General features: G+C 47.2%; 1 protein-coding gene across 1 annotated transcript in view; it reads left to right on the top strand.

Annotated features, from left to right (window-relative positions):
* Positions 1 to 13,280, top strand: part of LOC138262461 (ATP-dependent translocase ABCB1-like) — a 691,566-nt gene that overhangs the window by 119,812 nt on the left and 558,474 nt on the right. The window contains exon 4 of the mRNA XM_069212356.1: positions 5,270 to 5,394. Within this exon, the coding sequence (XP_069068457.1) occupies positions 5,270 to 5,394 (125 nt within the window). The remainder of the gene's footprint in view (positions 1 to 5,269; positions 5,395 to 13,280) is intronic.

The raw sequence follows: 13,280 nt of genomic DNA, 5'->3' as shown, positions 1-13,280 counted from the left end.
AGGACGGTGGTGCCTGCACAGTTGCTGGGGGTGCCTGTACAGGTTGGGGGTGGCTAAACAGGTGGGGGTTGTCTTAGAGCGGGGATGGTTCCTGTGCAGATGGGGGAGTACCTATACAGGGGGATGTGTCTGTACAAGGGATGCATGCCTGCACAGGTGGGGGACATGCCAGTAGCCTGTTAGGGTGGATGTACCTATACATGGGAGAGAGTGCTTCCACAAGGGGACATGCCAGTTCAGGGAGAGGGTGCCTGTACACAGAGGCATCCCTGTATAAGTGGAGGGATAGTGCACATGGGAGTGTCTGTGCAGGTGGTGATACAGATAGCTATGTGGGGTGGGGTATAGGTTGGTGTGTTGGGTTCCCTCAATATGTTGACTTTGAAGGAAGACATTTTCAACATTTTCAACATACCTTCATCGTCTTCATGGCAGAGGCATGGTGTCTTGCACTCCCTTTCCTATAGATTGATATTTGATCATGGTGCATCCTTGACATATTTTGGCAAGATTTCATAATTCTGTCCAAGACAGAGGTCTGTCTGTCATGTATCAGAGGAATCTATTGTAGTGGGTCTGAACTATCAGACAGAATAGTCCCTATTGCACAAATATCCTGCCTCACATCAGACTATTGTTGGAAAAACTCTTCCTCCCACTTGCCTCCCACTTGCCAACATGAGCATTTGCCATACATTTCTGCATGGGATGCCCTGTGGCACATGGGCAGTTGTTGGTAGGAGATTCATGACTAGAGGATACCTGCTTCTTACCGGAGGTGTTATGTCACTCAGATGCTTGAGGGAAGGCCTGGAATGCACAATAAGGGTAGTAGTATATAGGAGAAGCAACACATGGACCTTGAATGTGAGGGGTGTGAGAAGGTGGTGGTTGTGTCGGGGTGGTGAACTCTGTGGCTTGTTGGCTGACTGTTGGGAACAGGCAATCCTCAGAAGGGAAGTGGTAGGTACAATGCTGGCTAGACATAAAATTGCCTGCATTGTTTTGGCCAGAGGGCCAAAAATGCACTCCCCCTCATCCACATCCTTCTTGCAACTAGCACCTGCTCTTTTTCTTCCCCCTTCTTGTCCTGTTGAGCAGTTCTGGCCACTGACATTTCTGCCTGGAGGAGGATTAGGTTGTCTCCTCGGATTGCCTACCTCCCTTCGCTGATGGAAGGTTTACCTTCATCAAGCGACACATTGTCCCTAGCACCTGAAAGACTGAGTTTGCAACATAAAAAGTATTTGCCATAGCATATCATGTGCTACAACACAAGCGTTTGAACCATTTTTCTTTACATCTGTCTGAAGTTCTGCATGTGGTACAGCTTGAGGGAACCTACATGTGACGGCTCACACTGTAGCATAGAGGTGTTCAATGAAGATGTGCAAAGCAAAATCTCACTTACCAGTTCCAGCCACAGGTATTGAGTTACCCAGTGATGTCAGCTGCCGAACCTGGCTCCTTGATTGTATGGCAGAAGGCATGATCCTCCATTCAGAAGTTTCAGAAGGAAATTACACCTTAATTAATGTTCAGCATCAATAAGTAAACATGCAAAATAAACACTGACCAACATTATTCTGGGAACATAGCTCAAGCCAACATTAGGTGCTTCTAAAAAGTGGCTACATCTGCAAAATTATTTTCACAATGAATTTGTTATTGTGAATTTTTGGGAAAATAATAGTTTCCAACACAGTATGGCACACTTACCTGACAGACAGATGCTAGTGGGTCTGACTGCTGCAGCCTGAAGGACTCCCAGATCATTTGATGAGGTACTTTGGATGAGTGAGGTATTTTTGACAGTAGCCATATTGACACAAACATATGTATGTATGAAAATAATGCACTTTCAACACAGTTAGTGCTACTCTTCTTTAGATGGGATAATATGAGCAATTAGGTCCATATTTTATTACTTCAGTTTAAATGTAGAGTCAACAACTGGGATGTTTGTCACACACCACAAACTGCTAACATGTCATCCAGTATATTAGGCCCTGCGATTTATATAAACGTATATGTATGTGACTTTACTAGATTCTACCATCCACCCAGGTTGTCGTGCCTGATCATTTGTCACACAGTTCATTGTAGTATGTGTTGTCCTGGCCAACATCACAGGGCCTAAAAGGATATGGATATAATTTCATGATCATTCTAATCGACACATGTTAACACCAACATTTACTAGTTAATATCACATGTGTGAAACTAATGATGGAGTTTAAGAAAAAATATCTATATATTGTCTCCTAAGAATGTAGTACATGGGACCTACTTCCAGGCATAGTTACATAGCAGTTTGTGCCATAGGTAGTAGTTGATCTGCCCTAAGGCATTGCCTTCCTGCAAGTGCAAGAACCTCTGTTTCAATGGGTGGATCTATTCTGGCTATATATGGAAATTAAACGAAGAAGTCGACAAACAAATACAACAAATTATGGTTATGTATAATTTCAACATAGCAATTTACAATGCAACTATGCATTCACAACACTTCCTTAATATCACCAGCAGAGATGGTCAACTGTCTGTGAGAAAGAACTTGGTAGTTACAACTTGCAGTACTTGAGATTCTGGGACTTGTAGTGTGATAGACAAAACACATGAGAGTAGAATTCACCATGAATATTTGCAAAAACTTGAAGAGAGTTCCACAGTCACATTTGAACTTCATATTACAACTTTTTCTAATAAAATCATTGTTTAACTATTACATATTACATCGCACCACCATAAGGTGGTTGGTCAGTCACAGGCAGCTCATGCAGCAGGTGGGGATGTATAGTGGAGAGGACGTCCTCCTCAAGTGGAGTGAGATGGAGACGTGTTCCAGTTTGTCCGCCAGGGAGAGCTCATGCCACCTCTATCCTGATGAATTTCTCTTACACTCATCTCCTCTCATCCTGTCACTTTTCTTGTACATTGGTGATGGTCCGGACATCCTTCCCCAATACACTAATTGCACTAGTCAACTGCTGCCAAAGTTCTGCTACCTGTGTTGCACTGCTGAGTTGTGGAGGAAAACCACTCATTTGTTTAGATCTCCACTACGCATTAACATGTTATCTGGGTCCTGTACTCTGTAAAGTTTTTCTACCTGCTGATATTTACCATGCTGACACTTAGCAGGGAGTAAGGCAAGGTGCAGTGCAGCCAGGTGAAGTATGTGGAAAAAGACAGCCTTGGATGTGTGCTGCATTTATGCGGTTTGCAGTGCATGGGTTGCAGATGGAAAATTGCAGGTGTATGTCATTACACTTTCCCCGCTCTGGGTGTTCAGAATTCATCTCGAGTGTGGAGATTCCGCACACGGGGTAGAGAGTCCATCCCGAGTGCGGAACTTCAGCCCTGAGTGTGGAACCTCCACAGGCATAAAGGTACTGATAGCAAGTTCCTTTGTGAATACAAAAAGTAACAAAGTTATACGTTTAATCTAAGTTACACTCTCGGGAAAACGCTGAGGAAAAAGCGAGACAACACCATATCTCTGAAGATATGGTGATGTTCTGCTTTTGCCCTGTCATTCCATGCAACTCAACCTCTGTACTGTGTTGCGAGACAATTTAGTCAATATACCCCCATAGCAGCAGAGAGGCTGATCGCTAATTCTAGACATAGGCCCTCATTCTGACCTTGGCGGTCTTTTCGCAAGACCGCCGAGTTACCGCCGCGGTGAAGACCGCCGACCGCGGCGGTATGCCGCTGTGCGCATTCTGACCGCTGGGAGCGTTCCGCCGGAAAACCGCCAGCAGCCACACTGGCGGTCGGCGGGAAAGTGGAGACTGGTCAACCTCCACCGCCACGCCAGCAGAACACCGCCCACAGAATTACGACCCACATTTCTGTGTGGCGGTCTTCTGTTGGCGGTCTTCTGTTGGCGGTCACCTCCCCATGGCTCCCGTCGCCTCCCGGAGGACCAACGCACAAGGTAAGTTGACCGTCCGTGAGGGGAGGGGGTGGGGGGGTGTTGTGTGATGTGGGCGTGCATGGGGGTGTGCGTGTGAGTGTGTAGAGGGGGTGTGTGAGTGCGTGTATGCGGGCGGGGGGTGCTGCTGTGTCTATGGGTAATGTGTGCTGTTCGGCAGGTGCGCATGTCTGCATGTATGTGTGCGGGTATGTGTCCCCGTTGTGTATGTGTGTGTAGGGGGTGTGTATATGTGCATGTTGGGGGTGTGTGCATGTCGGGGGGCATGTATGTGCATGTCGGGGTGGGGGTGGGGAGGGGGTTCGTACCACCTCTGGGGGGTGGCAGGGGGGTGGAGGGTGTGGGGGGAGGACTCGGGTGGGTAGTGGGGGGTGGGGGAGACCCCTATCAGTGCCAGGGAAGGAATTCCCTGGCCCCGATAGTGCTTACCGCCATGGTTCGCACGGCGGTTCCCGCCCGCAAGAAACCGCGGCGGTAGGCAGGGTCATAATACCCTTGGCGGTCTTGGGACGACCGCCGGGCCGGAGTGCGCAAACTCCAGCCCCGCGGTCATGACCGCCGTGGCGGTCGGAGTGGAGAAGTGGCGGTCGGTCGCGGCGGGGACCGCCGCGGTCAGAATGCCATTTTTAATACCGCCGGTCTGTTCGCGGTCCGACCGCCGTCTCTCCGCCGACCGCCAGGGTCAGAATGAGGGCCATAGTGCCTGACTCATGACTCATAAAGTGCCTGACTAATGACTCATCAAATGGTGACAGTCTGTTAATTGTTATTGTTCTATTGTTTTTATGTGTGTCATTAGTTATCTCTTCTACACTTTATGAGTTGTATAATAATTATTACACCTTCACAGATTTCCTGGACATTTACAAATGATAACCTGGCAAATATATCAGGGAAATGCCTGGAAAAGAGGCAAAGCCTGACATCCATGTGGTATACCACATTCCCAGCAATTTATGAGAAGAGATGTTTGCTGCACTTGGTAAATACCACACCCTTGGTATTGAGAGCTACTTAGTGAGACATATAAAGCTCTTGCTCAACCCTCACTCCCCGAATTTAGTACATGGATCATTATCATATAATCCCTTTTTCAAGATACCTTTCTTTCAAATCCCTTTACCTTGTCTTCTATATTTGAAGTATTCTAATCATTTAGCTATCTTGATTTTTTTAGACCTGAAAACAGACATGCTTTGAATAGACCTAGATGATCTACTTACAACATAAAATATCTTGTATGAAAATAATGAAGTTAGTTGAAAGAATTCTAATAGAAAATGCAGTGGAAACCTTATAACGGAGTTTCATATTTTGATTCCTTGACAGCTCCTTGGATCATTGGCTGCTAAAGAAATGGCTGCATATGGAAAAGCAGGAGCTGTAGCCGAAGAAATTCTGTCAGCAATAAGGACAGTTGTTGCATACAATGGGCAGCACAAAGCAGTGGCAAAGTACACTTCTTTTTAAGTTACTGCATATGTATGTTTTTCAAATAAGTGTATGTTCATTTTTATAGCGCATACTATGAAATGAAGGGGCAGATTTATGAAAAGTGATGCTGCACTGAGTGCTACACCACTTTCCCTGAGCCCCTTAGCACCCCCCTACCGCCACCATGTGTGAGCCATATTTAAAATACAGCGCACCATGGCGCAGGGCAGGGGACAATTGCGTAATTTCTCATGACGCTATTGATGTACTCTGCAGGTGAAGTGCCACAATATTGGCGCTACTCCTGCAGAGTACATAGGGCCACATTCTAAAGAATGGAAGCTCCCTTTTAATGCCTGCTCTTGAGCAGGTGTTGAAAGTGCCGTACAAAATGGTACAAGGAATTATCATAGATTTTCTTATGTCATTTTTTCTGAACCTCCTTTGCATACATTATGCCTGGCACAGTCACTAATTACAACAGCCTTGAATATATGGAAGGTGCAATAATTGATTCTATAATTGCGATTTACAAACTTGGGTAGCAAAAAATAGCAATTTGCTAAATGTTTGCACCCTCAAAAACAAATTGCAAATTGCTTTCATACATTGTAAATAACCACTTTTTTCAGTCACAAAGCCATTTGAGACCAATTTGTGAACTGCAAATGCTTCATCCCTGTTCCTCCAAGTACTTCTTTTAACATTTGACTCTTAGGGTGGAAGAGCCATTGGACGACGTCAATAAAGACATGCGTAGCATTACATATCCAAATGGCATACTTTTAAATACCATAAACTGTGTCTAGTAGCAGTAAGGCCTATTCAGGGGTGAGTTATTAATGACTAAATTGAATGTTTAGTCCTATAAAAGAGACTGATATTGACAAGTTGAATTGCAGCTCAAAATCTGCTTTAGTCTGATTACAGACATAAGCCAGAAGCCACATTTTACAGTGACATTGTGGTGGATGGCACACACGGTAATGATTAACATAAAGAAGCTAAGTACATTCTCCACCATATTGTAGGGACTTATAGAAAAGGTAAATATGCCAAAAGGGGGATTTATATTTCATCACATTGAAACGAGAAGCAAAGACACTTTACCCCTGATTAGCAGAGGTGAAGTCTACAGAGTTCTACAACCAGCAAAGATGGTCAAGGTAGTTATCAGGGTTGGGATGTATTTATTATGCAAAATATGGCCATTTCGATCAGGAACCCTCTAAGCTCTCACTCAACTTGTCCATTCCTTAACTCTCTCTCAGAGGGGATAAGGTGACCAGTGCCAAAGTCTCTAAAGAAACACTCTCAGTCCCTGGGTGCCAGTTGGAGCCAAGGTCCTTAAGTCCATCCTTACAGTGTCAGGTGGTTCCTCCTTCCACCTGGGCATTGTCACTCCCAAGTCTAGTGAGCTCTCACCTCTCTCTCCTGTGCAGGACTTTTACCCCCACTGCTAATTGTCACTCTCCCTTGATCCCTTCCCACAGACACGTCAAAGGGAAACCACTTCTGCCTTGAGCTACGGAGGTCTGGTACTCCTCATTTGGGGCCAGATGTATCAAAGGGTTTTTCCCATTCTGTGTCTATGGGAAAACGCTTTAGTACATATGCCCCTTGATTCTGTTGATTTGGGTACACACATGCCAGGCACAGTGCGAGGAGTCCTCCTCATCCCTTTCTTTCTCATGAACTGGGTAAACAACCGTTAATAGTTCTATTGGTTAGAAGGCCTTTAATCTACCTTTTGGTGAGTATAGCAATTAACGTGGCCCAGAAGGGGTACCTAGGCCTGGAATGTGCTTATGCACTGAGCCAGGTGAATAGGATAATGCTAAAGTGCTATAAATACTACAGTTGTCACAAAGGTTACTTTGAATATGCACTTGGGGTGCCTGTTTATCCGAAAATTGATACCTGCCCCATATCTCTAGGCCTAAGCATGGCACAACTGTGTGGTTGCACAGATTTGACCCACAAAGTAGAATGCAGTAAACACCAGCTTTTTTGTTAATCAATGTAGATGCACACTATACATGCTCACTCATCTTATAGGACACACCAGGTCAACGCAACCTCTGAAGGGTCCCTTCTGTGACAGGCTACCTGTATGCAGATACTAGGCTGAACTAGGTGGTAGTTTTGGTGCTTACCTTGCACATATGTGCACATGTGTTTTCATGTATGCATCCAAAAGCCCCTTACCCTAGCTGCGCAGCAGCAACCTCATATTAAACATAAGCACCCTTATTCGATTTCCACAGAATTTACAGTGAGTTTGAATAAGGAGGTGAGACTCACGCATAGTGAAAGATCTCAACCAGGTGGTCAAAAGGCAAAATATACAGGGGACTAAATTGGCATTATGGTTGTGTCAATGCTTCATTTTAATTTGTGTAAGTTTGTTTAGCACATTTTTTAAAGGTGTCAGATACTTTATCAAGAATAATAATATTGGTGTACACAAATTTCGCCAAACACATATTGAAAAAATAAATGTTGCGACACCCCTTAAACAGTAAACACACAAATATCATTTCATTTTTTAGGAGTAGGCAGTGGTCTGTGGGACCACTGCGCCAGCTCTTAAACTTTTTTCACTAACATTCACAAAGGGGAAGGGGTCCATTGGAGACCCTTTCTCATCTGTGAATGGGTGTAGGGAAGTAGCCTCTTTCTATCTTGGTTACCCCCACTTTTGGCATGTTTGTTGGTGCGTTTGACTGTGTCTCCTGGGATCCTGCTAACCAGGACCTCAGTAGTTATGCTCTCTCCCTTAAATTATGGTTGTTAGTTACTGGTAACCCAGAATTTCAACCACAATTGGCATACTGGTGCCCCCTTATAAGTCCCTAGTAGATGGTACCTAGGTACCCAGGACTTTGGGGTTCCAGGGGATCCCCATGGGCTGCTACATATCTTTTGCCATCCATAGGGAGCCCATGCAAAGGTTTCTGTCTGACTTCCATTGCAGCCTGCGTGAAAAGGTGCACGCACCCTTTCACTGCTATTTATACTGCACCAGATCACTTATAAGCCACCCATTTAGCATGCCCTCCAGCCCTGAGGGCAGGGTGCAGAGTACCTGTGTGTGAGGGCACCACAACCTCCAGGATCATTTTCCCTGACGTTGTGAGGGCGGGGACGCCATTTTACACGTGAACTTGACATAGGTCACCACCTATGTCTAGCTACATAATGGTAACTCCGAACATAGGCATATTTGGTATCATACATGTTGGAATCATACCCTAAGGCTTTTGCAAGCATTGGTTGCATGATTCAATGCACTCTAGGGGCACCTTAGAGGACCACCAGTATTGCCATTCCAGCCTTCTGAGGTTTTCTAGGCAGCCCCAGTTGCTGCCACATGTGAGACAGGTTTCTGCCCTCCTGCTGGTTGAGCAGCTCAAGCCGAGGAAGGGAGAACAAATCTTAGATTTCAAGTTGGCAGGGAACTCTGGGTGCATCTAAGTGGCCAGTGCCTGCAGGGGACATCAGAGTCCTCCCTTGATAGGTGCTTACCTGTTTAGGTGACCAGTCCCCCTTCAGGGCTATTTAGGGTCTCTCTCTTGGGTGGTTCTTCACATATGGATTGCAAGACTCCAGTAGGAATTCTCTGCATCCTTTACTTCAACTTTTCACCGAAGAAACTACATCTGGACCCTCCAGGAACTCTACAAACTGCAACAAAGAAGCAAAGACGACTTCTGCAATATTGTATCTTCAGCTCCTGCCAGCAACTGCAACTGTTTCCTGGTTGTGCAGCCTCAGAGGACAGCCTGTCTTCAGCCTGCACCAGAAGAACAAAGGAATTGTCCTTGGAGTGAACGAGTCACTCCCCTGCTTCAGCAGGCCCCTCTCTGCATCAACCACCGACGGCGTGGGTCCCCTCTCCGGATGAGTTGCATGGATCATGAATCAGGGGTGGTGGACTGAAGTGGTCCAGACCGCCCTGATGTCATATTGTCCGACTTTGGTGAAGATAGGAGCTTGCATCCCCACGCAAGACAGGAATCCCATGCACCACGTCTTTTGCAGGTGCCAAGGCTTGTTGGCATCCTTTGATGCAGTTCTTTGTGCACCATGCAGCTTTGGCCCCCAGCACTCTATCCTGTGATGCCCAGCTTCCTGAGTGGTTCTTCGGCGGTGTGGGATCCTTTGTTGTCCTGCTGCATGGTTCTCCTTTTGCACCTTATTTGTCCCAATGCTGTGGGGCTCATGTGCATGCTGCCTGGTCTTCTGTGGGCTCTCTGAGTTTCTGAGAGCCCCCCATGACTCCTCCTCCTGGGTAGAGTCCACCAGGTCCCTCCTAGTCCAAGGCAGTGCCATTTTCTGCTAACCAAGAGCTTTGCGTGTGCCAAGGCTTGTTGGCGGAATCCAGTGACACAAATCAGACTACAATCTTACAGCCGGCGTCGGACATCATCTGCACTGTTAGACTTTTCATCCTTGGCGTGGTCTCTCTTAACTTTTTGCCTCTGTTCACCAGGTTGTTGATGGGTGCTGGACTCTGATTTTATTGTTTTTGTTACTCTGGGCACTTTACCACTGCTAACCAGTGCTAAAGTGCAAGTGCTCCTGTTTAAAATGTGTACGTAATTGGTTCTCCATGATTGGCATATTTGTTTTACTGTTAAGTCCCTAGTAAAGTGCACTAGAGGTGCCCAGGGCCTGTAAATCAAATGTTACTAGTGGGCCTGCAGCACTGGTTGTGCCACCCACACAAGTAACCCTGTAATCATGTCTCACACCTGCCACTGCAGTGTCTGTGCGTGTATTTTGACTCTGTAAATTCGACTTGGCAAGTGTACCCACTTGCCAGGCCTAAACCTTCCCTTTTCTTACATGTAAGGCATCCCTAAGGTAGGCCCTAGGTAGCCCCAAGGGCAGGGTGCAGTGTATGGATAAGGTAGGACATATAGGGGGTGATTCTGATTCTGGCGGGCGGCGGAGGCCGCCCGCCAGAATTCCGCCCCCAAAATACCGCGCCGCGGTCAAAAGACCGCGGCGGGTATTTCAAGTTTTCCCCTGGGCTGGCGGGCGGCCGCCAAAAGGCCGCCCGCCAGCCCAGGGGAAAACGACCTTCCCACGAGGATGCCAGCTCGTAATCGAGCCGGCGGAGTGGGAAGGTGCGACGGGTGCATTTGCACCCGTCGCGTATTTCACTGTCTGCCAAGCAGACAGTGAAATACTTGTAGGGGCCCTCTTACGGGTGCCCCTGCAGTGCCCATGCCAGTGGCATGGGCACTGCAGGGGCCCCCAGGGGCCCCGCGACCCCCCCTACCGCCATCCGGTTCCCGGCGGGCGGACCGCCGGGAACTGGATGGCGGTAGGGGGGGTCGGAATCCCCTCGGCGGCGACCGCCGCGGTCAGAATGCCCTGCGGGGCACCGCCGGCCTGTCGGCGGTGCTCCCGCCGACCCTGGCCCCGGCGGTCTAAGACCGCCGGGGTCAGAATCACCCCCATAGTAATGTGGTTTATATGTCCTGAAAGTGAAATACTGCCAACTTCGTTTTTCACTGTTGCAAGGCCTGTCTCTCTCATAGGATAACATGGGGGCTACCTTTACATATGATTAAAGTGTATATTCCCCTAGAGAGTAGATGGACATGTGGAGTTTGGGGTCCCTGAACTCACAATTTAAAAATACATCTTTTAGTAAAGTTGATTTTAAGATTGTGCGTTTGAAAATGCCACTTTTAGAAAGTGAACATTTTCTTGCTTAAACCATTCTGTGACTCTGCCGTGTTTGTGGATTCCCTGTCTGGGTGAGTTTGACAGTTGGGTTGTTTTTCACCTCACACCAGACAGTGACACAAAGGGGGCTGGGGTGTAACCTGCATTTCCTGATTAACCATCTCTGCTAGGAGGGAGGGGTGGAGTGGTCACTCTCATCTGAAAGGACTGTGCCTGCCTCTGACAATGCCGGCTCCAACCCTCTGCTGTGTGTCTGATGACTTGCCTGGGCAAGGCAGGATTTCACAAGTAGGTGTGAGTCCCCTTTGAAGAAAGGTGACTTCAAAGACTAAAATGGGTGTAAGAAGGGCACCCAAATCTACAGACTTGAGAAACACTTCTGGAACCAAGAGGAACCTCTGCCTGGAGAAGAGCTGATAGCTGAGGAAGAAGTGCTGCCCTGCCTGTGACTGTGCTTTGTGGAGCTATCCTGCAGTGCTGCTTCTGCCAGAGTAAGAGGGCAAAGACTGGACTTTGTGTGCCTTCCATCTTGTGAAGAAATCTCCAAGGGCTTGAGTTAGAGCTTGCCTCCTGTTGTTTGAAGTCTCAGGGACAGCAAAGACTTCTCTCTGCCATCACCTGGAGTCTCTGGAGAGACTCCTGCCCCGGCAAGTGGTGCCCTATCCAGTCCCTGGGCCCTTGAAAGGAAAGCTGGTGGAATCCAAGGAAATCGACTTCGGACGACTTCGGACCGACGCCGCTGCTGAATCCGGTAACGCCGCCTGCACCTGACGCCGTGACCTTCGCTGGAACGCGACGCTCTTCGCAGGCCCGACGCCACAGTAGCCCCGCTGAAGTCCACGACTCCGTGGAAGTCGCCGCACCACGTCGTGACCGACGCCGCTCGAAGTGCACGGATTCAACGTTTCGCACAGACGCCGCGATCCCTGACTTTGCGCATCGGCTTGTTTTCACTCTTCACCAAAGGTACTGTACTTGGGGGTCTACACGACTCCGTGTCCGGCGCCGCTGGTGTTGGCTTGTTGGGAACAACTCCGTCACAACGCCGTGTTAACATCTCATCGAAGCATTTTTGTTTCTAAGCGCTATTTTTGAGTTTAATCTCTAAAAATTCATAACTTGACTTTGGTATGTTGGATTTTTGTCGTTTTGGTCTTGTTTTGTTTAGATAAATATTTCCTATTTTTCTAAACCGGTGTTGTGTCATTTTGTAGTGTTTTCATTAAGTTACTGTGTGTGTTGGTACAAATACTTTACACCTAGCACTCTGAGGTTAAGCCTACTGCTCTGCCAAGCTACCAAGGGGGTAAGCAGGGGTTAGCTGAGGGTGATTCTCTTTTACCCTGACTAGAGTGAGGGTCCTTGCTTGAACAGGGGGTAACCTGACTGTCAACCAAAGACCCCATTTCTAACATGCACCAACCAGGAACCCACATCCATCTTCTTCAGTGCAGTACTGACTGCTGTTTGTCACCAGTGGGTCTTCCTTTGCACCTTCATCTGGGTTAGCAGGGGCTCCTGTTCTCCCTGCACTCTTCTGTGGTTCTTGGACTTAGTCCCCTTCTTCCACAGGTCTTCAGGTCCAGGAATCCACTATTGGTGTCTTGCAGCCTCTTCTGGTTCTTGCATTATCTTCTTTCTTGTGTTCTTGTGTGTTCTAGGAAAGTTACTATGCTTTACTCCTGCTTTCCTGGGCTCCAGCGTGAGTTCTATTACTCACCTTTGGTGTTTTCTAATACTCCCAGCGCCCCTCTACACACTACACTTGCCTAGGTGGGAAACCAACATTCGCATTCCACTTTCTAAGTATATGGTTTGTGTCCCCCTTAGGGCCATTTCGAACTATTGTGATTTTCACTAATTGCACTGTTTTCTAACTGTTTTTATGCTTACTTCTGCATACTAGTGTATATAATTTGTGAATTACTTACCTCCTAAGGGAGTATAGTCACTGGTATTTTTGGAGTTTGTGTCATCAAAATAAAGTACCTTTTTAACACTGAGTATTTTCTTTCATGTGTGTGAGTACTGTGTGACTATAGTGGTATTGCATGAGCTTTTCATGCCTCCTAGATGAACCTTGCCTGCTCAGCTACAGCTGCCCATAGAAAGCCTGGCTTCTAGACACTGCCTACATTTCACTAAAAATGGATAACTGGACCTGGTATATGGTGTAAGTTCCATAGCTACCCACGACAAACCA

This window comes from Pleurodeles waltl, chromosome 10 (assembly GCF_031143425.1).
Source record: "Pleurodeles waltl isolate 20211129_DDA chromosome 10, aPleWal1.hap1.20221129, whole genome shotgun sequence".
In the NCBI taxonomy this organism is placed as follows: Eukaryota; Metazoa; Chordata; class Amphibia; order Caudata; family Salamandridae; genus Pleurodeles; species Pleurodeles waltl.
Note: the sequence above shows the minus strand (reverse complement) of the source record. Positions and strands in the feature narration are given on the sequence as shown.